Source organism: Narcine bancroftii, chromosome 8, assembly GCF_036971445.1.
Source record: "Narcine bancroftii isolate sNarBan1 chromosome 8, sNarBan1.hap1, whole genome shotgun sequence".
Taxonomy (NCBI): Eukaryota; Metazoa; Chordata; class Chondrichthyes; order Torpediniformes; family Narcinidae; genus Narcine; species Narcine bancroftii.
The window spans coordinates 151,295,968-151,323,341 of NC_091476.1; the positions used below are offsets into that span (position 1 = coordinate 151,295,968).

Sequence of the window (27,374 nt, forward strand, 5' to 3'; positions counted from 1 at the left end):
AGGTAAATACTGGAACATGTCCAAAGTTATTGTATGTACACAAGTATTTGGATAGTCAAGGACTGATTATGGATACAGGAAGTAAACATGACTAGTAGTTGATGTTTAATATAGGTTTTTCTTAGGTTACTGGGATAGTTGAAGGTTGTGGATGTTTAGTAATGCCTTTGACAAGGCCCCACTTGGGAGCTTATTCAGGAAGGTTCAGATGCTCAATATTCATGATGAGGTAGTAACTGGATTTGACACTAGTTATACAGGTCGTGAATGATTTCTTAGATTGGAAGTCTGACTAGTGGTTTGCTTAAGGGATTAATGCTAGGACCATTGTTTGTCATCTATGTAAATTGGATCAGCAAGTTTGCAGATGACACAAAGATTGGAGGTGTGGAGAGCAAGGAAGACAGGTATATAATAGGTAGATAGGATTGTAAAGAGCTTTTGGAACACTGCAGTTTTGGTCACCCATTTGCAGGAAGGACATAAACAAAACTGAAAGTACAGAGATTTACTAAAATGATGCATGGAGGTCAGAAACTGAGTTAGGGGGAAAGGTTAAATGGGTTAGGTCTTTATTCCCTGGTGCATAAAAGAAAGAGATTTACAAAATTATAAGAGCAAATGCAGCCAGGCTTTTTCCACTGAGGTTACTTGAGATACAAACCAGTGGACATGGGTTAAGGGTTGAAGAGAAAACTTTAGGGGAACTTCTTCACACTGAGTAGTGGGAGAGTGGAATGAGCTGCCACCTGAAGTGAACAGGCTCAATTTTCACATTCAAGAATTTGATGGGAGTGCTACAGACTGGATGTAGGTAGGTCAGGTGGACGAGGCAGAATAACAAGTTTGGCACAGACTTGAAGAACTGGTTGAGCTGTGTTTCTTACTGTACTGATCTTAATTGATGTTTTACTTTACAATGGAGTAAGCTAGTCATGTTGGGCTAAATATTTTAAAAAATAATTTTTCAGTATGCTTAAGTCCCCATAACCAGCTATAAAAAGAAATTTATTTTTGGGGCCTTGAAGATCATTGCATTGACTCAGAAGTTCAAGATGTTTTGGTAGAACAAAATAAAAGGGCCACTTCTGGACCTCCTTGTATACAGAGCTGCATGTCAGACCCCTAACTTGATAGAAAAATAAAGGGCAATATAAAGTATATTCAAATTGGCCCGTGAGGTCTCGATGAATATACTTAATTTGGATTATTTCTTGTTTTAATGCATCACTTTGGGGCAGGAATGATTTTACCCATTTAAAAAAAAAACTGCAGAGGTGGTGGACACAGTACAAGCTATGCAAACAAAGCTTCCCTCAGGTTCATCTACCATTTCTTTTTTCTTTGGCTTGGCTTCGCGGACGAAGATTTATGGAGGGGGTAAAAAGTCCACGTCAGCTGCAGGCTCGTTTGTGGCTGACCAGTCCGATGCGGGACAGGCAGACACGATTGCAACGGTTGCAAGGGAAAATTGGTTGGTTGGGGTTGGGTGTTGGGTTTTTCCTCCTTTGCCTTTTGTCAGTGAGGTGGGCTCTGCGGTCTTCTTCAAAGGAGGCTGCTGCCCGCCAAACTGAGGCGCCAAGATGCACGGTTTGAGGCGTTATCAGCCCACTGGCGGTGGTCAATGTGGCAGGCACCAAGAGATTTCTTTAGGCAGTCCTTGTACCTTTTCTTTGGTGCACCTCTGTCACGGTGGCCAGTGGAGAGCTCGCCATATAATACGATCTTGGGAAGGCGATGGTCCTCCATTCTGGAGACGTGACCCATCCAGCGCAGCTGGATCTTCAGCAGCGTGGACTCGATGCTGTCGACCTCTGCCATCTCGAGTACCTCGACGTTAGGGGTGTGAGCGCTCCAATGGATGTTGAGGATGGAGCGGAGACAACGCTGGTGGAAGCGTTCTAGGAGCCGTAGGTGGTGCCGGTAGAGGACCCATGATTAATGTCTCAGGAAAGCTACCTACATTAAAAAGATGAAACCTACCTTGGTCATATTTATAACCCATCCCCTTCGATTAGTCAGATGAGCTGGAAAGCAAGGACAGTTTCTTTTCCTCATCAAATAATCTAAATGAGTCAGACAGCATTCATGGGTAGATAACTGTTAAGGAGGGCAATTAAACTACAAAGGGTTTAAAAAAATTAATATTAAACAGCAATGGATGCATTGGATTGGATTAGCCAAGACTTTTTCTTACTCTGGAATATAGGAGGTCGAGGGAAGATGAAGGAGAGATGAAAACTAAAGGTGCGAGTTTTAAGTGGGTGAGGAATGCAAAGACCTGAGGGTGGAGTCTGTGGAACGAGATGCCAAAGAAGGGTGGGTACAATTAAAACGTGGCGTTCAGAGGGATGTGAGCCACAGGCAGGGGAATGGGACGAGCTTAGTTGGACCAAAGGGTCTGTTTCCCTACTGCAGAGCCGAATGAGTGCTAGAGCAAAGATAAAAGATGCCTTTCATCAAGGCATGAGCGAAATGGTGGAGGGGAGGAGAGAGGAAGGGGCAAGGGGAAGTGTACAAGGAGGCTAAATGAGGGGTGGAGAGGGGAGCTGGAGGACAGGGGGATGGGGAAGGAACGGTAGACTAGCAGAAATGTTAATGATTGCGGAGAGAGGGTCGAGCAGAGATGTTAATTAATGCGGAGAGAGGGTCCAGACGGAATATTGGGTGGTGCTCCTCCAATTTACGAGCGTCCTCAGTTGGGCTCGTGCCTTGATACATCCATGTATCCCAATCTTTGCTACATAAGGTGCCCTGATTGACCTGCTGACTTTCGCCAGCATCGCAACCACGGTGCGTGCAGACCTTCACGTTCCACTGGCATGTGGACAGGCAACGTTAACGCTTCAGGTCCGCAGAACGGAAGAGGAGAATGAGCGTCAACGCAATGTGCTGGGAGAACCCAGTGGGTGGAGCCCGGGAGGCGGCGGCCGCTGGACAGGACCGGCTCCACGCGGCCCCCACGCCCGGGACCGGTTTCAAAGTGCGCGCACTGCGCACGCGCCGTGGACGCTCAGGCGCTCGCGTGGAGGAGGGGAGATCGAGAGACCGGCGCTCGGCGGGCAAATCGGTGAGAGGAACCGGGCGGGATGGCGGGAATATCAACCCCCACCCCCCACCGCCCCCTCCCCCAACCCGGCTCGATCCGTCCTTCCACCCGCCGTCCCGTTGGGCGGCCCGGCCCGTAAGGGATCGGATCCCGGACGCGCACGGCCGAGAGGCGGACCGATCACCCGCTTCGGCCCGCGGGCCTCTCAGCCCAGAAATCCGTTCCCGCGCGACTTCACCAACCTTCCCGCCGCGTTTCGTGGGGAGCGGGAATTCTTAAGTAAACCGCGGGCGGCCCTGAGCTGCTGGGAACCCCGGGGAGGGGAGGGGAGGGGGTCCCCGGGAGAGGGAGGGGGGGGTCCCCGGGAGAGGGAGGGGGGGTCCCCGGGAGAGGGAGGGGGGGGTCCCCGGGAGAGGGAGGGGGGGTGTCCCCGGGAGAGGGAGGGGGGGTGTCCCCGGGAGAGCGAGAGGGGGGGTGTCCCCGGGAGAGCGAGAGGGGGGGTGTCCCCGGGAGAGCGAGAGGGGGGGGTGTCCCCGGGAGAGCGAGAGGGGGGGGTGTCCCCGGGAGAGCGAGAGGGGGGGGTGTCCCCGGGAGAGCGAGAGGGGGGGGTGTCCCCGGGAGAGCGAGAGGGGGGGGTGTCCCCGGGAGAGCGAGAGGGGGGGGTGTCCCCGGGAGAGCGAGAGGGGGGGGTGTCCCCGGGAGAGCGAGAGGGGGGGGTGTCCCCGGGAGAGCGAGAGGGGGGGGTGTCCCCGGGAGAGCGAGAGGGGGGGGTGTCCCCGGGAGAGCGAGAGGGGGGGGTGTCCCCGGGAGAGCGAGAGGGGGGGGTGTCCCCGGGAGAGCGAGAGGGGGGGGTGTCCCCGGGAGAGCGAGAGGGGGGGGTGTCCCCGGGAGAGCGAGAGGGGGGGGTGTCCCCGGGAGAGCGAGAGGGGGGGGTGTCCCCGGGAGAGCGAGAGGGGGGGGTGTCCCCGGGAGAGCGAGAGGGGGGGGTGTCCCCGGGAGAGCGAGAGGGGGGGGTGTCCCCGGGAGAGCGAGAGGGGGGGGTGTCCCCGGGAGAGCGAGAGGGGGGGGTGTCCCCGGGAGAGCGAGAGGGGGGGGTGTCCCCGGGAGAGCGAGAGGGGGGGGTGTCCCCGGGAGAGCGAGAGGGGGGGGTGTCCCCGGGAGAGCGAGAGGGGGGGGTGTCCCCGGGAGAGCGAGAGGGGGGGGTGTCCCCGGGAGAGCGAGAGGGGGGGGTGTCCCCGGGAGAGCGAGAGGGGGGGGTGTCCCCGGGAGAGCGAGAGGGGGGGGTGTCCCCGGGAGAGCGAGAGGGGGGGGTGTCCCCGGGAGAGCGAGAGGGGGGGGGGGATTTTATTTCTCAGATGATGAGTGCTGCTTCGAGGTGATAATATATTTGAGCATTAATACGTCTCCTAATGAATAGTTAGCATTATAAGTGTTTACTTTGTGGGTAAATTATAATGCGTTGTTGTGGTGTCATTGGGAATCGGTGACAGTCAGGATTATAGTCTTTAGTGTGGAAATGTTGAGATTATTATCAATTTGAGAGTAAATAAATTGTATCAATGTGTGGACGAAAGGGGGAATTGAGTGGTGGGACTGCTTTGAAAGATCTGCATTGGCAGTTTGTGTGTCTTGAAGGGTTCAAGCCTGAAACGTTCATTGTTTATCTTTAACTTTGCGATAGAAAGTGCACTGTTTCTCCAGCCTTGTGTTTTTACTCCGGGTGAAAGGGTGGCCTGATATGGCAAGAAATTAGACAGACTTTTGAAATGTATCCTGCTGTATTTGCAGTTAATGTCTTACTTAGCAAGAAATACCTTAATGATTCAAGTTAATAGACTTTTGTGCCTTTATAAACTGTTTATTAATTGAAACATAATACCTGTTTAGCATTCATAATTAATAGCATCCCATGAAGAGATTGTTTATTTAACTAAGGAACTATAAAGATAAAAGGATATTTTTTTCATGCATTAAGTTTGAAACTGAAGAACCTCAGAAAATTGGTGCAGCACAATGTTAAGCAATTAAGTCATGCATATTTATTTTAGTCAATAAAACTGCTTAATATTGCTTTTCAGGAATTTCAAAATACAATGTCAGGAAAAAGACCAGTGAAGAGGCCAAAAGATAATGTTAAACAAAAGCAAAATGAGGAAAGTAAAAAGATAAAGAGTGAGTATGTTCATTTACTTTGTCAATCGAGATCACTAAGTAGAAGATGTCAGGATTTCCTTTTGTAATTTTTAATAAAGTTATTTTTAAGAAGTAATTTTTTTTTAAACTTTAGAGGCAATTAAAACATTTGGTTAAAATAATCACATTAATGGCTACTTTCATTTTTGTGATTGATTAGCAAATACAGACATACACACACACACACACACACACACACACACACACACACACACACACACACGCACTGTCCTGTGGCTTTATTTGTAGCCGGAGTTGGTAGAAATCTGGTGTTGCAATGGTAGTTCAGCTTCATGTGGAACCACAGAGGTCAATGTTAAGATGAACGCATAAAGATTAGGAGCCATGTTTGGCAAGTTAATGGATAAGTGGGATGTTAGAACCAACTTCTCGGAAAATGCATTTATTTTCGATTCATCATTTGAGAACTCATGCATGGTAAGATACCAGGTAAGTTGGCTAGTTTATAGAAACTGGGACTAATGAATGATAGACATAGGTTTGAACCTGCAATACTAGTGATGTGGAAGTTAAATTCACCTGAACTCTTGGAATAGAATAGCCTTCTGTACAAATCAAGTTTAGTCTTGGTGGTTCTACTGGTGATTCTAGAAATCTAATCTTTATTGCTTCAGTCTCGCATTCCTCCCATGGAACAATCCCTGGAATCGTTCTGTCACTGGGTCAGGGTGACGTTGGCCAACTTGGCCTTGGTGAAAATATCATGGAACGGAAGAAACCTGCTTTGGTCAAGGGGCTACCAGAGAAGATTGTGCAGGTGAAGGCAGGCGGAATGCACACTGTGTGCCTTGGACTGTCGGGAAAAGTAAGTACATGAATTAAAAGCTTGCATTTACGTTGATCAGTTGTGGACTGGTGAAGTGACCTCAATCTTCAGATGAGATGGAATTGAAATTCATGGCAAGGAAAAGAGCACTAGACCTACAACTGGATATTTGTGGGTTGATGTGTCCCAATTGAGCTCTTCTCCTTTCCAGGGCTTTGCATGTACGTGCCTGTTGAATGTTTGTGAATGCCTGTTTAGAAGTACAAGCAAACAAAAGTAAATCACAGACTAAGGAGGAACAGAGTAGTACACAAGAGTGCTGGAGATTTTCAGCAAGTCACATAGAACCATACAAACTTTAGCTCTCAGATACATTGTCATACCTCACTTTGGTCCACAACTCGACCATTGTTGCCACACTGTTACTGACCTAATGTTCTCAATAGGCCTTCCTTTCACTTTCCAATCTTGTAATGCCTAGTCTCTCTCAATCTTTTGCCAAAATCTGCAAACAGGACTGTCCACGTCGATTCTTGTTTCGATCTCTGCCTCCCTACAAACAGGACTGTACAAGTAGACTCTCGTTTCAATCTCTGAATCACTGGCATCACCTGGGAGGTGCGAAACACACCGGGTGACGCCATCACAAGGGGTGACACCAAAATGACTCTCTAAATTTTTTGTGCAGTGTTTCAGCAGAAATTTATTATTTTCTATAAAAATATCCCTGTGGTTAGTTATACAGTATGTTTCCCTGCATCTGAAGTTCTGAATACTGAAAACTGAACTTTTTTGCGGTGCTGACACAACGTCACAAGTTTGAAATTTTTTTTATCATCCGTCTTTATCATCTGATGCTCTGATGATGCCATTTTGATACAGAGCTCTCGTGTACTGTAGATACACAAAAAGTAGAGATCTAGTTGATTTTTGGTACGTATTAAGTATTATTTCATGCTCGATAAAAGTTTTTTGTTGTTTAACTGTTGATACAAGTATTTTGCTGATGCTACTGAGCTGGTTAAAGCCATTATTCCGATAACCGAAGAACATCCAGTCTCAAGTGTTTCAGATATGGGGAAATGTACCGTAACAACAAAATTTTTTTTTTGCAAACTAAGCTTGCATGTATCAATATACCTAAAAGGCATAAACTCCATGCTACCTTATTGTTTGAACCTTCTAATATGCTCCGGTCAGAGCTGTCATCATTACCCAATTACGAGGATGCTTCGAATCTTGTGGATTCATCTGCAAGCACGTGCTGTTGTTTTTGTTGCTGCTCGTGTTTTTATAGTCGCGGATTTTGTCAAATTTTCTGGTGTTTTAGCTACAATATTGTAGTAATTAGTAATTAGTTATTGAACTATATCAATAACTTTTTTTAAAGTGAAGTAGTAATTAAAGGAAAAGGAGAAAAATCACAAAAGGCTTTTGTTCCGTTACTACTAATGTTGTAACTAATAATGTAATTGAATGTAGAAAGATTTTACAAAACAATTTTGTCGTTAATATTTTGAGAAAGAAATATTACATTTAAGCAATTTACAGCTACAACACAAAACAGTACTGGAACAAAACTGAAAAAACCCAAACACAGTACAGTAACATCAGCAGAATACTTGTATCAGCTCATGTGCATAAGCAGACATAATATTTAATACATTAAAAAAAACTTGATCCCTGCTGCCAGTCCCCACTCCTGCCCGAGAGCCCAAGGCGACTTGTTCAATGCAGACGGCATCGCACCTGATGTTGAGAATGGAGTCGCCGACTCTGGCTGCAGCCAGTGCTTAAGACTTGGATCCAGCTCCATTTGGCATCTTTCCAGCGAGAAGCAAATATATTTTTTAATACACTGTTGTTGTAATTAAACCGACACCAACAGAACATCAGACCCCCCCCCCCCACCCCAAAACGTGGGTAAGTCAGTTGGTGAATTTCTTTCAATTTGTGACGTCACTACAGAGCTTTAAAAAAAAAAGTTAGCTCTTTTTGAGGGTATTCAGAACTTCGGATATAGGGTACCAACCTGTATATTTATCACATATTATTCTAGATTTTTACAACCATAGTTTTTTTTTTCCTTTTACAACCATAGTTTTTTTTTTCCTGTATTGCTAATTTGTCTGTGCTTATCATATTGTAACTTGAAGATGTAATTTTAATTTTGCTGGTTTATCTCACTACTATTGCCATTACATTCAGTAATATACAAAAATTACAATTTACAAGTAACATTAGTACAAAAACATTACTGGTCTGGTACGGGAGGAGGTCCATTGTTGGGGGTGGGGGGGGGGCGGAGGTGACACCATGAGTTACTGCACTGAATGTATATATCTTGTCTTCTTCATTCTGCTTTTTACCACCAGTTAAATAGTTTCACTGTCCTCTCCCTCATAGAACATAGATCCCTCAATGTTGTGCCGACATACATATTCCTTCCAAAAAAACTAAATTCTTTCTACCTTGTAATCCTCTTTTTTTCTTTATATACATGTTCTCTGGTGATTGCTACTCCCACCCTTGTGGGGGGCGGGGGGGGGGGGGGTGGTGAAATAACACTGCTATACCTTGTAACCAGAGATTCTATACCTCAGAATCTTGTAGACCTCTATTATTTGCTGTAAAAAGAAAAGGCCTAGGTCTCCTCCTGAAACTGTTTTCCAATCCAGGTAATATCCTGGTGAATCAAACCTGCACTTTCTCTGGAGGTTCCACATCCTTCAGTAATATACAAAAATTACAATAAGTGTGGTCTCACCAGAGATTTTTAGAGTTGCAACATGACCTCTTGATTCTTAAACGCAATCCCATGTCCAATGAAGCCCAGCATTCCATAGGTTTTCTTAACTATCCTGTGCGACACCCTTGAGAGATGTATGGATTTGGTCTGTTCTTACACACTGTTAAATAACCAACTATTAACCCTCTACACAGCCTCAGTTTTGACCTTGCAAATTGCATCACGTCACACTTATCGGATTGAACTTCATCTGCCACTTCTCTTTTTTTTAATCATCAAATTAACCTTTAATGACTATTCTCAACATATGTACATTACAGAACCTTTAATAAAGATGCACAACATATGAACTTCCAAGTAAATAATAAAGAATCTCAACATGTATACAGTTCTTTTAATACTGTAGCAAATGTGTTCTGTTCCTGAACTATACAGTGGTTTTAATAAAGATGCCACTCTGCATCCTGTGTATATCCTTTTGTAACCTATGACGACCTTCAACACTCCGCAACTCCAACCTTCGTATCATCTTGACTCATCCTTCCGCCTCTTCAACTAGGTCATTTATAAAAATCACAAAGAATTGGGTCCCAGAACAGATCCCTCCAAAACTCCACTAGTCTCTGACCTCTAGGCAGAATATTTTCTATCCACTACTACCTTGCTTTCTCCAGGCAAGCCAATTTGATGTATGTGGATTAATTAAAGCATCAACTTTTTCAATGCAAGTTCTTGCAACCGGTTTTTATAATTTTGCCTGGCATGGGGAATGCAAGTGAAATGTATTTCTGGAGGTCAAGTTTTCAGGACTACAAGTCAGTGAATTCAAGTGTACTGAGATTCAAATGCATGTTCTGAGAAGCAGCATATTATTAATTTTCCATTTCAATATAAAGAGTTAATGTGTAACAGCTTTACTTTAAAGGAGCTGTTAATTACTCTAAATCTAATCAGATGCATAATGCTGATAACGTTGAAATTGTCATCTTGAATGTACAGATTAATTTTTATTCTTTGCCCACTGCAAACCTTGGGAATTCCTAGACCAAGGGAAAAAATTCTAGTTGAGATGAATTGTATTTCTTTGTTTCACACACACTCTCAACCCCATCCTAAGCCTGATCTATCATTCAATACAATCATGGCTGATCCTGTTTGGCCTTCAAAGTTGAAAATTCTAAATATTCACAGGTTGTTTACAATTTTCCCTTAGTTAATGTTAATAATTGGAGTTAGCAAGAGGCAAGATGGGATAGAATCACAATTCATGGGATTGAAGAAGGCAAGGAAAGGACTGGACCAATAGCTGAATATTTGTGGTTTGATGCATACTAATTGAGCTCTTGTCATTTTCAGGGTTTTGAAGTAGAACAAAGCAAACACTAGAGTAAGGAGGAACAGAATAGTATTCAAAAGAGCTGGAGAAACTCTGTAGGTCACGCAGCATCCATTGAAAGTAAAAGGCAGTTGGCATTTCAATTTTTTTAATGTGAATGGTGCATAATCTGGTGAGCTTCTCCAGCACTTTTGTGTACTGTACTAGACTCCATCATTTGCAGATTTTAAGTTTACCTCTAAAGCCGCTTTCAGGTGGAATAGCTGGGAGAATACAGCTCCGGAGCTAGCTGCGGGTGTGTGCGAAGCAACGTTCAGGTGGCAGCGCTGAAGGTGCTGTTCTGGCACCTGAATGTTCTGCAGCCGTGGAGCAAACGCCAGCTCCTGTCGACTGTGGCTGTCGTCCCACCCGCTTTCAGGTGCCTTGGGGGAGCGCTCGGAAGCGAATACACCTGCCTGAGGAGGGTTGGTTAAGTACCCTTCGGGTCAGGGTTCTCCGCTTTCGGGTGGCCTCCCAACAGCCGCATTCAGGTATTTTAGGCGGCTTTACGTTGGGGTATTCTGGCCACCTGAAAGTGGCTTAAGACAGAACAGATGCATCTTGAGTGCACGTTAATTAATCCCTGCAGGTCGTTAGAGTGGTTGTAAATGATGAGTAACTTGTGGGTCTTTTTTAAGGACTGTATAAATCTTGTATGGTCACGGAGATGCAGAATTTTGTGTTGTTTCTGTCAATGCACCATAGGAAGAAATAGTACCAGTGAAGGGAGGAAAAGAGAATAATAGGATGGTGGGAGGCTAGTGAATTTTGGATATGATGAGGTTGGCAAACTGATATATTTGGAACAGGTGAAGTGGAGATTAAATTGAGGTATGTCAAATGTATTGATTGTACTAGACATGAAGAATGGGGAAAACTTCATATCAGGGGTTCATGTCTGCTTGTTTGGTGGGGGGTTACAATTTTTCCTTTTATATATATATATAAAAAAAAGGGAAAGTTGAACCAACTAATCACCCAAAGATTGGTTGATGCTAGAACCCAGCAACTAAAGAGAAGGTAGAAGCATAAACCCACATCAGGTGGAGCAAATGATATGGGCTCCTAAGTATTAGATTTCATTGAGAACCTGGAAAGCTTTCAATTCTTTTGCTCTAATCATCCATTCAAGAGAGTGGGGGTACGTTGATAGCTCTCTCAAAAACTGAGAGAGGCACTTTGGGGAGAATGGTCTCTAGTTAATTCCTTTTGAGGTGTGGATTAATCTCTGGACTTGAATGTTTACAATAAATGTCTTCTAGTGCAAGATAGAATAATTCAACCATTTCTGGTAAACAAAAGACAGATTTCTTTATTTCTAAATGAGCTAGAGCAGGGCAGAGTTTTAAAGTGTCAGCTCATGAGTTTGAACTCATAATAGTCTAGTGTCTAGTAGCTAAGTCTTTTTAAATAACATGAGCAACAAACTACGTCAGTGTCTTTCTCCAGGTAAAAAGATGGTGAGTGAAGGATGTTTACAGATACTCAGTCGTGGTATAGCATGAACATTAAGCTTGATTGACAAGGAAGTTTATTATTTCAAAAGCAGTGAATTCTTTTGATCTGGAGCCCTATATAATAGTTCTTAGTCAAGTTGGACAAATATTTGAAGCGAGGTAATTTGTAATGCTCCAGGTAAAGAATAATTTGATTACACGCTCAAGGTATCTCAGGCCTTGTAATTTTATGATGCTTTGTTCTAAATACATGGAGCACACAATGAGAGAAGAGATGGGCTTTTTTTTTGGGGAATGTAAAAAGACCTGATGCCATTTTACTATCACATGATGTGTCAAATATTTTAATGGTCAATTAAATTTGTTTCAGAAGCCATGGCAATGTGGTGTAGATGCTGGAAATTGAATTAAAAGCAGAACATTCTAGAAGTATGTGGGGGACTTTTGTGGAGGTCAAAACAATGTTAACCGTTCAGTTCAATGATCTTTAATTAGAATTTTTCCAAACTGTTGTTACTGATATAGTATTGGAAATGTATTTTTCCTCTTGTTCATTGGTTCACAAACTGTAGAGAAATACATAACCAATTAATGATGTAAAGTGATGAGATTGGCCAGAAATGCAGTTCTAACTGACTGGAATGACTCTACTTAAAATTTTCTATCTTCAGGTGTACACATTTGGCTGCAACGATGAAGGTGCACTTGGCCGTGATACATCCCAGGAAGGGTCGGATATGGTTCCAGTCCAGGTTCTGCTCGATGAACACGTGGTCCAAGTTTCTGCTGGTGACAGTCATACTGCGGCTCTTACTGAAAATGGCCAAGTCTACATTTGGGGCTCCTTCAGGGTGAGCTGCAGGAAGGCTAAAAAGAGAGTCAATAGAATAATTTAAATCAGTGGTTTTCAAACTGCCCCACCCAACTCACATTAAGTAATCCCTATGCCATAATTGCTCTGATTATTAAGGGATTGCTTAAGGTGGTATGTGAGTGGAAAGAAAAAGTTTGAAAACCACTGTTTTAATCGTACCTAATTGACTCGTGCACAGTTTCATAACTCCAAAGGAAATGGGCCTAGGACAATTTTTCTCAACCAAAATATTTCAGTAACAATTCGGTCTAGAACAGTGGTTCTCAACTTTCCCTTCCCACTCACATACCACCTTAAGCAACCCCCTTACTAATAATCACTGAGCACTTATGGCCTAGGGATTGCTTAAGATGGAATGTGAGTTTACGGGGGCAGTTTGAAAACCACTGATTTTAAAGCTATTCAATTTTGGAAGAATGAAGGAGGTTGTACATTTAAGGCAGTTGAAAATCCAGAAAGAGGTGAGGTTTTTTTAAAAAAATGTGTTATTGGGATCAGGAACTTGTTGCTCTAAGAACAGTAGAAACGTTTAAAAAAAAAAAAAAAAATCCGTCTAATAAATTAGACTTGGTGGAATGCAATTGTTTCTCTTCAAGATATTGCTTTACTGATGTCTATTATGTTCATGCTCTACTCAAAAAAGTGAACTGTAAAGTTAACAATACTTTATTAATAAAATGAGTTAGATGTCAAAACTCGATTTCTCATATTGAACTGAAAGTTGTATGGGAAAAGCTAAATGTATTTTATACTCAAAGTTGTTTATCTTGCGTTGACATTTCCAAAAGAGGACATTGATTTTCACTTTGAATTCAATGGTCATTTTCAAAGCAATTTAGATAAGCACTTGATGAGAAGCAATTTGCAAGACATTGGAAAGAATTGAATAACTCTTCCAAATATAATTCTTTAAATATGAATGAGTAAGAGCTACTGGAAAAGCTCAATAAATCAGCCAATGTTGGCGGGCAAATAGTTAATGTTTTAGTGTAGCAGATACATTATTAGCTTTCAGAATTCATTTCTTCCCTTCTCGACTCTAGTTCCTCGCTTTGTTCAGTTTCTTTGTACTGTGCTTATAGATGTGAAACGTCTGGCCCTTTGCCCTTGTAACAGTTTCGGATTTTCAACCAGCTCATTTCTCATTTTGGAAATTGGAAGTGTTAATTGTTTCATTCTCTATGTGTGATGCATGACAGAATATTTATGGAAATACCTACTTCCATTAATTTTTTTCATTATTCATTTCTGATGGGTTATATGGTTTTCATTTGTGCCATGTGAATTTAGTTTATTTTCTGACTGGCAAACATTGAGGGCAGAGAATTCCTTCCCCCGCACCCCCCCCCACCCCCCCAATCTCTCTTTTCCTTTTCTCTAGCTACCCAGCTCCTTCCTTTTCCTTTCTATTCAGTGACCTACTCCCTTCCCTCTATGACTTCTCAGCTTTTCACCTATATCCACCTATGTACTCCTACCTGTTAGCTTGAATTCCAGTCCATTCCCCTTTAACCCCCCCCACCCCCACACTATTTTGTATTTAGACAGTGGCCTGCTTTTTGCTCATCACTTGGCTAAGGGCTGAGGCATGAAATGTTGGTTAGCCTTTATTTCCTAGTGATGCTGAGGGACTTGCTGAGTTTTCCAGCACTTTTGTGTATTGAGGACGGAGAATTGCCTTTCTGATGCTGGACATAAGAGACTCAATCTTAGGAAGTGGATATTGAAAGGATGACTACTATCTGCTTCACACATCTGTCTGGAGGTTCTTCAATGAACACTGGGCAGTGCAAAGTAAAAATACATTTCCCCAGATCTGAAAAGCTTGGGACCGGATGATTTTTGGTTATTGGGTTTTTTGGTTAACTGAACAAAACAAAAAAAAAAAGTCCCCAAAACAGCACAGTAGCATCAGCTGCCACTGGTCCCCCAACCTCCCCTCTGCTGGTTCCCGGAACCTCCCTGCTGCCACCGCCCCTGACTACAGTCCCAGCTCCTGCCCGGGAGGCCGCTCTCCTTGATGTTGCCAGAATAGCGAAGAACCAAGGACAGCAGAGAGTGGAAAAAGAAATGGAAAGAGAGAGGAGGGAGTTACCTGAAACAAGGACAATCGGCGATCTAATTTTTCCACGAGTTGCCTAACCTGCTAACTTCCTACAGTCGCTCACTGATGGCTTGAGATTCCAGCCTGCTTCTCTGAGCCGACATCCAGCTGTTCAGCGTCTGTCTTCCCGGCTGGTTCTGAGCTCTTTTGTTACCAAACTGGTGCCAACGGAGTGTCAGAACCCCATGTGGGCAAGTCGGGTGATAATTTTTTTTCCAACTTGTAATATGTCAGTGCTGTTGAGAGGTTTGGTTAACAGAATTTCAGATATAGGGAAACTTACTGTATTAAATGCTACTTTTCACACCTGCCCATTATTCCACAACTAACACTGTCTCCTCAGCCAAAATATAAATACTGTGGCAGTGTGCTTAATTATTATGAATCAGGAAACAAGCCTCTCCATTGAATCCATTTTGGCTCTTAACAGAGCAGTTGTATTTTTATTCTTATTTTCTTGTAATTCTTCAACTTCTCTCTCACAAATTCATAGACTCCCCTTTTACTCTTTCTGATTTCCTCTTTGAATCTTTAAAATGAACACAATCAGCAATGAGGTAAATGATCATTTATTTATGGGATAAATTTTGCCGCTGAGTAAAGCTCCCATATAACCATATAACCATTTACGGAGCGGAAACAGGCCACTCCCGTGTTTTTTTTTTCAAAATGTCACCACAGAATCATTACACTCCCTCTGAGAGCAGAAATACATTTTGCTAATGAGGTGGCATCTTCAAATTTGCAGCACTCCTTCAGTGCTGAACAAGACCGGTTAGTCTAGATATTTTCTTCAAGCCTATGAGGTAACATTGACTCTCTCCGATGTGGACAAGAATGTTATCCACTGCACTAACCTTGACATACGTTTGTTCTTCAGATATGATTAAATCGTTTATCTTATATTTGTAATTTTCCGTCCATTTCCGTGTAAGATGGTAGGTTTTGTTAACTGTACATTTTCAAATGCATGATTCTGAGGACTGATTTATTTAAATTTGAAATCCTGCAGGATAACAATGGAGTTATTGGATTGCTGGAACCCATGAAGACAAGTATTGTTCCCCAGCAGATCCCCATTGAAGTTCCCATTCTGAAAATTGTCTCAGGTGAGTAAGGTTATACTTGCAGTATAGTTAGTTCAGGTCCATGAAGCAGTTCATCTTCAGATACAATGAGCAGAACATTTCTGGGGGCTGAAGAGGGCACAAACAAGAAATTTCAGGAGAAAATATTTTGCATTATATATGTGCGTGTATTTTAGAATTAACATATTTTGATGTTTGCATATATTTTGATTTTTTAGGATAAAAATGTGTATAACAATTTTAAGGGCTATGAAATGCCTGAAGATTTTGATGTTGATCCACCTCTTGATATCTTTGTATTGTAGGCTCTGACTCAGTTGTTAATACAGTATGTTTCTGATTAACCAAAAACCGATCAACTCAAATCCGCCTGAGCTGTGCGCTCTCTCAGCTCGCCCGCCTGAGCCGATCCCTCTGTCAAATACCTTTTCAGTGAGGTCACTGAAATTCTGCTAGAGGACAATCCCAGTGTAATCTCCTGCAATTTGCAGGTGACGTCAGGCCTCAGGCACCCAGGCAGGATTGGCAATGGGGAGGTGTAAGGGCTGCTGTATAGAAAATTCCAAAATATTTGAAAAATCTGTTTAAACGTACTATACTTGCTTTTGAGTCAGAAAGCTGAACTCTTCATTTTAAACTTTATTGATATAAATAAAAGTCATGAATTAAACATGCAGTATTCAAGCCAATTTTTTCATAGGCAATCATGTTATTCCAATTGCAGAGCTTCAGGCCCGAAATGTCAGTAATCTATCTTTACCTCCTATGGACACTGCAAGACCTGCTGAGTCCCTCTAGCATTTCTGTGTTATCAGTTATCAATATATATATATATATGGGTTTCAACATATTCCATCTGCTTGGTATGCAATCCCTTAGCATGAGATCCAATACCTTGGAGAAGCCAGATTGCAGCATTAATTTGTGGAAACCACTTTGCTCTGGAAGATCAGTTAGTTCTGGGCTGACCACATGGTATCTTTCAAAGTTCTGTAAGAGCACTTGATAGTATTTTTGCTGTGTGTCTCAGAGCAACAGTCCATGCTGCACAAAATCCTGAGTAACGCAACTGACTGGATTAACTTCAACAAATAACCCTGCATCTTTCCGGTCAAAAGTGCATTCAAGAAAGAGATCTCATGAGATTGTGAAGACCTCGTGAGAATTGTGTGGGGCATTCATAATGTTCTCATCTTACATTGAAGATCTGACAGAGCTTTTCTCACCACCAGCGGGATCTTGGTGCTTGCTTGAAGAAGGGCTCAGGCCTCAAATGTCAGTTTTATATCTTTACCTCCTATGGACTCTGAGACCTGCTGAGTTACTCCAGCATTTCTGTGTTTTTACTACAATCACATCATCTCCATAGTTTTGTATTTCATACCTACCTGATGTTTTTGACAGTCAGTTCCACAGGTCTATTGAATCCTTTCCTGCAAGCCTCTGATGGCATTTTGTGCAGACACGTGCTACAACACCGTCCATGTGAAACACTCTAAAGCAATGTGCCAGGCCTATCCATTCACAACATTGGGGACAAAATGGCTTGTATTGATACAGGGTGTTTATGCCCCCAGGTCAATGCTAAGATCATTTCAGTTACACATACGTAGGGATAGTTGCCTGAATGAGTGCCACATTTACAATTTACTTAGGTTTTCCTCGAGATTTGTACATGTTCCATATGTGCACTACATGTGAGGGGCGCTGGACAAAGCGATGACTCTGTCTGCCTTATGGTAGACAAAAAGCTAAAGAATTTCATTTGTGTTACATTCTAAAAATGCAGTATTTTGTGACAATAATGAACCTTTACCATAACATGTTTGAACTCCATATGAAGTGGAAAATGTCTCAGGTGAGTGCTGCAGCAGTTATGGGCAACACCTGTGCATCTCGTGACCTGTTTCTATCCAGTGACTGAGATGCAACTTGGTTGGCAGAATACAAATGTTTCCTTTATCTGTATTTTTTATCTTGATTTCACTGAACCGTATTTCTAGCAATTTCAGCTAATTGAACCTGATTGTGAAAGAAACAAAAGATTGTTCTGACCATCTGCCAAAGAACATGGCTGTGCTTTTATTGTAATTGACTCTGGATCCTGAGGACAGTTTTCACTGGTGGAAGATGCGTCTTAATCTGCCTATTGACTCTGAGTTAGAGCAGAAGATGGTGGTATTGTTGTGTACAGGAAGACTGACACGTGGGTTGGTCAGCCCCCATCCCCCCGGCCTACGTTCCTCCTGACGGAATCAGCAAAAGATTCCGCAATGCAAACAGGATAGAGAAGAGAAGAAAGCATGCTTAACTCTAGTTATGATTGGGAATCTTTCTATTTTCCTCCAATGGTTCCTGTGTGTAAACTGATTGTATCCATTGTGGATTTTCTCCTCAAATCCAATTTTGGAGAGCAGTCCCACAGGTACGTGACCAATATTTTACACTGGGTCTTATCCATGGTCCCTGTTCACGAGCCACCTCACTGACCTGTAAGTAGTTGATCGTGTTCCCAAGTAATAAGAGACTGAGTGCCATGTATAGCGCAGGTCTGATCTGGATGAATCTCCAGCCTCAGAATAGCCAAGATTTGATTTTTTGATTTATGATGACCTTGTTGGACAGAATCCGATAATCCACATTTAAGTAGTGAAATGATCACCAATTTATAAATTCATCCATGTCCCTACTTCCACTTGCAAATGAGGAAACTAATTCATCATGGATTCTGACAAGCTGTCAATAGAATGGTAGAATTTTAGCAGGTCTGGGCTAATCCAATTCCTCAGACTTGAGAGTAACTAATCATAAATAGTCTCTTCTCATAATCTTATTTGTATTAAAGGAATGGTGTAACCTTGTCAGCTCATCTGTGGTAAACAGTCCAAATACCATAGTGCACTTGCCTAAAGCCTCTGAGGTGGAAGATGGGGTAAAATCTGGGGGGTGGGGGGTGGGGGGGGTGTACTTTCTGCAGACATTGCTTTCTTGTATCCAGCATTAAAGGGTTTGCAGCTTCTCAATGTCAGGCTGCAAGGTCATTACTGCACCATCCATTTATTTAAGGTTGCTGATCACAGAGATCCCTCTGAATCTTTGAGAAATAAGTGCAAGCATGTCCTCTCTCTAGTGCTAGCTGTCGCTCATCAATAGTGATGGCTAACTTAATTTGGTAGCCTGAATGGAAGTGGACTTGTTTTGAACAGCGAATATTTTAACAAAAATCTTTTATTATTCATTTTAGGAAATGATCACTTGGTAATGCTCTCTCTTGATGGTGAAATTTTCACTTCTGGCTGTGGTGAGCAGGGGCAGCTTGGAAGAATTGCAGCATGTTTCACAAATCGGGGAGGACGACGAGGTTTAGGTAAATGCAAAATTAAATCAGATAGCATGAATACGTCAGTAGCAGGTCATTTGCCCCTTTGTATCTTCTCTGCTATTCTATTCCATGTACTTGCACCTCAACTCCATTTGCTCTATATCCTTTGTAATGAATCACATTTTGCAAACATGTTATCCCTTCATAACGTTAATTGGAGCCTTTTGTTGGAGCAACTGTTGTTGACAAGCTTATTGGCTATTTGGACTGGAAGCCAATTTCTGGGGGGGGTGGGTTTGGGGCTAGGAAGATTTAATTGAGTTGTATTAAGGAACAGGTACTGAAGTGGGTATATAGTTGACTTGGCAGATAAATCATAAAGTTGAGTTGATTGGTAGAAGGATAAAAGAGGAGCTGAGGAGGCATTTCATGCAATGAGTGGTGTTCATCTGGAAGTGGTGCAGCCATTTATTTATAAAATACCTTGATAAACAATTGAACTAAGTTGCAGGGCAACAGAGGAAGAAGAATTAACGGGTTATGTTGTTTTGCTGTCATGTTTATTGTCATCTGATTATACAAGTACAACCCCACGAAATAGTGTTCCCTAGGTGCAAAACATGCAGACAAACAAGCAGACATAACACGCATGCAGACAAAGTACTTCTGCAGGACAAGTATTTTATCTATACAAAATAGCTGAATAAATATTGTTTATTGCTGGCTAGATAGCTGCTTCCTGTGTCATGGATTGTTAGAATATTCATTTTGTTTAATTTATTCAGAGCGACTGCTAATTCCCAAGAGCCTTCACCTCAAGTCGAAAGGGCATGGGAAGGTGGCATTTCGTGACATTTTCTGTGGTGCCTATTGCACATTTGCCATTTCGAAGGAGGGCCACGTCTATGGCTTTGGACTCTCCAACTATCATCAGCTGGGTGAGGAGAATTGAAAACCATTTACCATGCTTCATTATTTAAATGTACACTCATTAAAATTTGGTGTAAGTACCAATAGGAATTTGCATTTATATTGTGTCTTATAATCAGTAGTTGACCATTCAGTCTCTTGTGCTAATTCTGAGTGAACTATTTAATCGACAATGATTCTCTGCAGTTGCAGAATTATTTGAGTTCTGTTCTTCCTCTCCGTACTTGACGTTGTCTCCCTATATAGAAAAATAAGGCTCATATTTATAGTGTACTTTGACAATGTCTGCAAAACACTTTAGGGCATTTTTACAATTGATGAGCCATAGCTATAACAGAAATGTAATAGTCTGTTCCCATGCAGAGCAAGATCCCACAACTAGCATTGAGATCCATGTACAAGGCAGTCCCCGGATTATGATCAAGATCCGTTCCGACATCCGTCTTTAAGTCGAATTTGTAGATAAGTCGGAACAGGTACATACAGTTCTTATTTAGTGTCATTTAGTCAAAAGTTTGACTTAGTACAGTCATGCTCCACATAATGTCTCTTCGGACGTTTTGCAGTGCTGATCTGACTGCCCTGCTCTCTCCCCATGGCCCCATATTGGTCCTCACACTGATCCAACTGCAACGCTCTCTCCCTACAGCCCAGTGTCTGTCCCCACACTGATTTCACTGCCCCTGCTCTCTCCCTGAATCCCTGATTCAGCCCCCACACTAATACCTACTTACAAATGGGGTAGTTGTACAGTATCCCATATATCTTTGCTAAGTACTGTATATAATATGGTGTGGGTACAACGTCCAAATTGCATACCATCCTATTTCACAGAACATATTGTGAACATTAAGTGGCACATGTACTGTTTAAAAAAAAAATAATGGTTCTTAAATAGTTTAGATAAAAGAAAAAAAGATCATGACTAAAAGTTGATACTTACTCTGTTCTATTGATGTCTTCAATACCGGAAAAGGCATTCATGAGGTGACATTATGCGCATGCAAGAATTTGGGCCACAATATGTTCATAAGTATGAGTTGTCTGTAAGTCGGACGTTCATAACCTGGGGACTGCCTTTATAGTATTTGAAAGTCGTCTGGGGACTTGCAACTAAAGTGGGATTCACCTATATAGTTTTTTACTGCTGGTGTGCATATGTTAAACCAAATAATTTCTTTTGCAGTATATTTTTACATGAGAGGCCATTTAGTCCATCATGCCTTTGCCAGTTTGAAATAACTCTCCATTCCACTGCTCTTCCTCTTGAGCCTAGCAAATCTCAACTCTTTTTCAAAAAAAAAACCTGGGGTGTAAATTGGGTGGCACAAACTCGTGGGCCAAAATGGCCTGTTACCATGCTGTATGTCTTAAATTTAAAAAAAAAAAAAATTTTATCCAGTCCATCTGAGAAAACTGGTGTTGAATCTGCTTTCAAAAACTTTCAGAAAACCACTCCACATCAAAGGCTCTTCCTCTGTTGTGGTTCTTGTAATTACTGTACCTTTTGGTGTACAAGTCGAGTCGTGAAACCCAAACAGAATCTCTCATAAAATGGGGGTCGACTTGTACGCCAGATATACTTTTGAGACCTTAGATTCAGCTCAAAATCCAATCCACGCTGATCTGGCGTACAAGTTAACTCTTGAAAAATTGATCTGGCGTAGAAGTCGACCCAAAAACAAAAAAAAACCCGACTGCAACGGATTTTTGAGATTTTTATTGAAAACAACAACACAAATTAGCAACCTTTAAAATCACTATTATTGTCGTCTGAAGCAAAGGTGGTACCAAGCACGTCCATACTCTCGTCATATGGGTCCCAGTCTGTATCTGATGAGGTGGTTTCAGCTTCATCGTCAGTGTCCCACAATAAATAGTCTTCCGTGCTATCAATTGCGCAAGAGGTATCACACTTTTAAATGATTTTATCACATTTTCTACTTAAACTTTGTCACATGCCTTGAGCACGAAGTTACACAGCATATCAAGTGATGCCCTATGCATTGACCCGCCTTTTGTAAATGACTTTTCCTTACACACATGGTCTTTGAATGACTTGTTCAAGCAGACATCAAGAGGCTGCAATATAGATGTCAAACCACCCGGGATAACTGCCATGTAAGTATTATGTAGAGCTAATCTACTTCGTGCTCTTCGTTAAGTGCCTATGAAACATATCCCAGACCAGCAAACTCCATTCTTTGCGTAAACACCTGGCCACCTGTTTCACACATTGTCTATCCATAGTTTTGCACAATTTTCATCTATCCATCCTTTTTCATGAAAATGTACAAAAAATACCTACAGGGAATTTCATATTCAGTTTAATTTTGCATTTGAAGATTACCATGGGTCTTAACTTTGTCCCTTCAGACATGACGATAACACAACGGTAAACCTGATCCTTTCATGGCCTGTACTTCTGGTTTGCAGAGTTTTAACATCTTTCCATTCCACTGTTCTATTGCCTATCATGTCAAAATTCATGTGGGTTTTGTCCATATTTCCGATTTTTGCCAATGGTGTTTCTGCCAGTTCCATATAATAAACTGGTGAAAACTTGCAACGTTATGATCAAGATCTTTTGGTAGTTTCTGTGCAATTTTTGTTTTTTTTGGTGTAATACCCGATTTTTCCAGTTCATGAAATGATTGCACCAGCCTCAAAATCATTACTGAGGTCTGGGTGTGACTTGGCCCACTGCAGCACAAATGTTCTTATTTTATTTCGAGTGACAATGAAGCCTCTGTTCACGTACCCATTCTGCAATGTGATTTTCCAATTCTGATCAATGAGTGATTCCTTTTCTCAAAGAACATTTCCTTTTTGGTACATTTATTAGTCTTTCTTCCTCCAATCTCTTATCAACTTCTCAAGCACATCAAATTTTCTTGAAGCAGTGCAGTAGTTGGTTTTCTTGGCCATTTCTATCACTTTCAACTTGAAACTTGCTTCATATTTTTGTTGTGTGCTACGTTGTGTCGTTGGACCCTCCATGATAGCAATCTCCTCCAGCCAACGCCCAGCAGTTGAATCTGCGCAATCTATGGAGATCAATGTATACACCGGTCAACAGTCCATCTCAGGCATTGCGAGTTTTGGGGTTCGACTTGTACGCCAGTCAACGGGGCACCTCAGGCAGCCAGACTTGTACGCTGGATATACCATAAAACCCTTCAAATGTGGCTGAAAAGGGGGGTCGACTTGTGCGTCGGTCGACTTGTGCGTCGGTCGACTTGTGCGTCGGTCGACTTGTGCGTCGGTCGACTTGTGCGTCGGTCGACTTGTGCGTCGGTCGACTTGTGCGTCGGTCGACTTGTGCGTCGGTCGACTTGTGCGTCGGTCGACTTGTGCGTCGGTCGACTTGTGCGTCGGTCGACTTGTGCGTCGGTCGACTTGTGCGTCGGTCGACTTGTGCGTCGGTCGACTTGTGCGTCGGTCGACTTGTGCGTCGGTCGACTTGTGCGTCGGTCGACTTGTGCGTCGGTCGACTTGTGCGTCGGTCGACTTGTGCGTCGGTCGACTTGTGCGTCGGTCGACTTGTGCGTCGGTCGACTTGTGCGTCGGTCGACTTGTGCGTCGGTCGACTTGTGCGTCGGTCGACTTGTGCGTCGGTCGACTTGTGCGTCGGTCGACTTGTGCGTCGGTCGACTTGTGCGTCGGTCGACTTGTGCGTCGGTCGACTTGTGCGTCGGTCGACTTGTGCGTCGGTCGACTTGTGCGTCGGTCGACTTGTGCGTCGGTCGACTTGTGCGTCGGTCGACTTGTGCGTCGGTCGACTTGTGCGTCGGTCGACTTGTGCGTCGGTCGACTTGTGCGTCGGTCGACTATATAATTTAGTTCCGTTTTACCATTAATAATCTTCCCTGCTGTAGGTAACACTTATCAGCTTTTAATATTTCTCAATCTCAAAACACGTCGCCTTCCAAGAGAAGTAAGCCTTGATATTCTGAATCGTATCCTATTCATCCAAATAACTCAAACTTCATAATTGCGGCTGTAAATAGTTTTAATTTTCCATTGATAAAAGTGAATAAACATTTTCGTAGCTTCGCACTTCATAAAAAAAACATATTGTAAATGATAATGATACTCAACTTCAAACATATATAAACAAATTAAAATGATAATAAATGATTAATAATGAATGATTATGAATAATAAGGTTAAATTCAAAGAAAAGTTTCTCGAGAGCTCACGTCTTTTCCATGGTCATTCCAAGAAAGAGAAAAGAGAACTCTCGGTCCACTCAGATATTATAACATATGATGTCATAGTAGCTATGGTAAATCTACAAAAACAATAAAACCTTAAAAGGAAAGTCATAAAACAACCTTAAATCATAAACACAAGGTTTTAATCTCCACATCACTCATTCTTTGTACCATTCCATATTTGCTTGGAACCCAATTGAAAGATTTTGATGTCCTTTCTAAAGCATGACCAAACTTGCAATATTCCAGTTTAAGCTGTGATTATTGTAGGTTGAGTATGTAAGGGAATCTTGTTTTACGCTGCCAGGCTGTTCTGAATGTGTTTCGGTAGGGGAAATGGGTTTAGCTTTTCCTCTTGAAAATTGTATGGGTAATAGTCCAGGGGTAGACTGCTCCTTCCACTGTTTCTAGAGTATAATGTTCCAGAAGTGGTGCAGGGGCTGCCTTTATTGGAGCAATAAGCCACTGAGGAATGAGGAAACAAATTAGAGTTGTTAGAAACAAGCTTTATGTAAACTGTTGTGTCTTGTTTTTTGCCATAGGAACATCAAGCACCACACCCTGTTATTCTGCCCATAAACTAACTGCATTCAAGAATTCCGCAAAGTCCTGGGCCAAATTCGCTGGTGGACAGCATCATACCTTGTGCTTAGACTCTGATGGTAGGTGTCCACAATGAAGGACAAATAAATATTCCTGTGCCTGCAAAAGGGGTGACTTTCCATTTGTTATAGAATTATGTTATTAGTAATTTTAAGTTATTATTTTTAGTAAAGCGACTTTGTGGGTTAGATACAGGGACACTTACACTAAGATAGATCATATATTCATGTTAGCAGATAAGTTAGGTCTTCCAGAGACAGTGTCTGCAAATTCAAAGCCAGGCAGAAGTCATCAAAGCCTTATCATTGTTCAGTTGACTTCTTTGGCTTGGCTTCGCGGACGAAGATTTATGGAGGGGGTAAAAAGTCCACGTCAGCTGCAGGCTCGTTTGTGGCTGACAAGTCGGATGCGGGACAGGCAGACACGGTTGCAGCGGTTGCAGGGGAAAATTGGTGGGTTGGGGTTGGGTGTTGGGTTTTTCCTCCTTTGCCTTTTGTCAGTGAGGTGGGCTCTGCGGTCTTCTTCAAAGGAGGCCATAAAAGACATGATTGTTCCATAGAAATACTGAAGACAATGGATGTTTGCTCTCACACACACAACAGGCCGGAAGCATTTTCTTGTTAGCTTTTGGAAGAGAGGAACTTCAAAACAAAACCAGCGGTGATGTTGTCATGTGATATAGATGCTCCAAGAAGGCATCTTTAATATTGTACCAGTTTCATCTGAAGAGTCAACTATGCAGTAACCTTCAATGAGGGAGTTACTGTTGTGCATTCTCCCTGAAATAGGAACACCGATCAGTGGCTTCGAATGCAAGGGGAACTTCATGGTCTTTCAAGAGAAGGCAGTGGATATCTCCATTTGTAATGGTCACTGCCTGGTTTTAAGAAATCATTGTGTGAAACAAGTTCTGAAACCTCCATGCAAGAGAGGGGAATTTGTGAAAAAGTCATTCGTATGAAGAAATATTTCTCTGAAAGCAAATGTACAAGAATCCATGAGTTTGAGAACTTTTGAACAGCAGCTTAAAGACTCTTGAGTCACAAAAGATTTTTGAGACTGAATTTTAAAATCATCTCTTCAGAATGATGCGTGAACTGTAATGGTTTGGGATTTGGCACGCTCACACTCACTTTTAGAGTGAAATAAGATCTTATATTATAAATAAAAATGATTGTTTTGCAGGTACCATTGTGAATTTCTATTGCTGCTGGTCTATGTCGTAACACCATCTTATCAAGCTATTCTAATAGTTGGCAAGGGTTGTGAAGTTGAATAATTTCTCCATGGACGCTGGCTTTTATTGTATAGGTCATATGCAGATGTATCATTTTTTTTTCCTCTGGTCAAGTTGAATTATTGTCTTGCTATTTTTCCACAATAGGGAAGGTACACAGCTTGGGTCGATCAGAGTATGGACGCCTTGGGCTTGGAGAAAACACTACAGAGAAGAGTACACCAACTACTATTCAAGGACTCCCTATTATTGCTGATGTAGCTTGTGGGGCTTCAGTTAGTTTTGCCATCAGCAAGGATGGTAAGGATTTACCTTTTTCCTTAGTTGTCAGTTTTTTTCTCAACTAATGTAATTAACCATATTGGAATGAACCTCTGGATGAAAAATTGCACAAAAACAGGCCAGAATGGTCCTGTCTTTTCCAGTATTTGCTTATCCAACATAAGGGATACAGAAGATTCCACAGCTCAGTTTGAGGACAAGTTCTTCCATCTTTCCTATCCAACAATAACATTGCATTTATTTTCAACCTTGCAGCAAGTTCCTGAAGTTGTACCCTCTCGTCCTAGACTCTCCCACCATGGATAACAACATTTCTATATCTGCTCCGTCCATGCCTTTCAACATTCAAAATGTTTCAATGAGATCCCTCCCCCCCACCCGCATTCTCCTAAATTTCAATAAGCCAAGCGTTCCTCATGTGATAACCTTTTCATTCCCAGAATTCCTGTGAAGAGCTTTGGAATCTGGTATTTGTGAAAGCCACTGTATAAATCTGAGTTTAGTTTCTGATACTTGCCACTATTCCCTTTTATTTTAGGCCGAGCCTTCGCCTGGGGCATGGGAACAAATTTCCAGCTGAGCACAGATGACGAGGAAGATGTGTGGAGCCCCACCCAGATGTCTGGGCAACAGTTGGAGAACAGAATGGTGTTGTCCATCTCCAGCGGAGGCCAGCACACTGTCCTCCTTGTAGCAGACTGTACACAGAGCTGATGAAAGTGGCTTATTCTGCACAAAACCTACTGCCAAAACAAACCTCGACCTTTGTAAAGACTCAGCCCTGCACTTTCCTCGCAACCCTTCAATACAATTTTTGTCACTGCAGGAATTATTTTTAATTTGCTCATTTGATTTCCATAATTCAATTGAATACACATCCCATTTGGACCGAGAACATATGAATTCCACTGCATCATTTTATTGTCTGTTCTTGTCATGAGTTGATTGACGAACCACAAAGTTACTTTTTTTTTTCAAATTATTATTATTTTTATGTTAAACTTTTAAGTTCTTTTGGGTGGGGAATGACTGGGCAGGAAAGAGATTGAATAGGAAAAAAATATTCTTTTAAAATCTAATAAATCTTTTTGTGATAGTTTTCTATAA

At 42.2% G+C, this 27,374-nt stretch overlaps 1 protein-coding gene across 2 annotated transcripts; it reads left to right on the forward strand.

Annotated features, from left to right (window-relative positions):
- The first annotated feature begins 2,857 nt into the window (after positions 1 to 2,857).
- Positions 2,858 to 27,374, forward strand: rcc1 (regulator of chromosome condensation 1). Of its 2 annotated transcripts, none has more exons than XM_069895355.1 (10): positions 2,858 to 3,070; positions 5,128 to 5,221; positions 5,878 to 6,068; positions 12,282 to 12,461; positions 15,601 to 15,697; positions 18,921 to 19,043; positions 19,784 to 19,936; positions 24,688 to 24,807; positions 26,133 to 26,285; positions 26,806 to 27,374. In XM_069895355.1, exons 1-10 carry the CDS (start codon positions 2,873 to 2,875, stop codon positions 26,979 to 26,981), a joined length of 1,485 nt encoding a protein of 494 aa, XP_069751456.1. In that variant the 5' UTR covers positions 2,858 to 2,872; the 3' UTR covers positions 26,982 to 27,374. The 2 variants fall into 2 exon arrangements, with proteins under 2 accessions (XP_069751456.1, XP_069751457.1); XM_069895356.1 differs by lacking the exon at positions 2,858 to 3,070 and adding an exon at positions 3,160 to 3,328.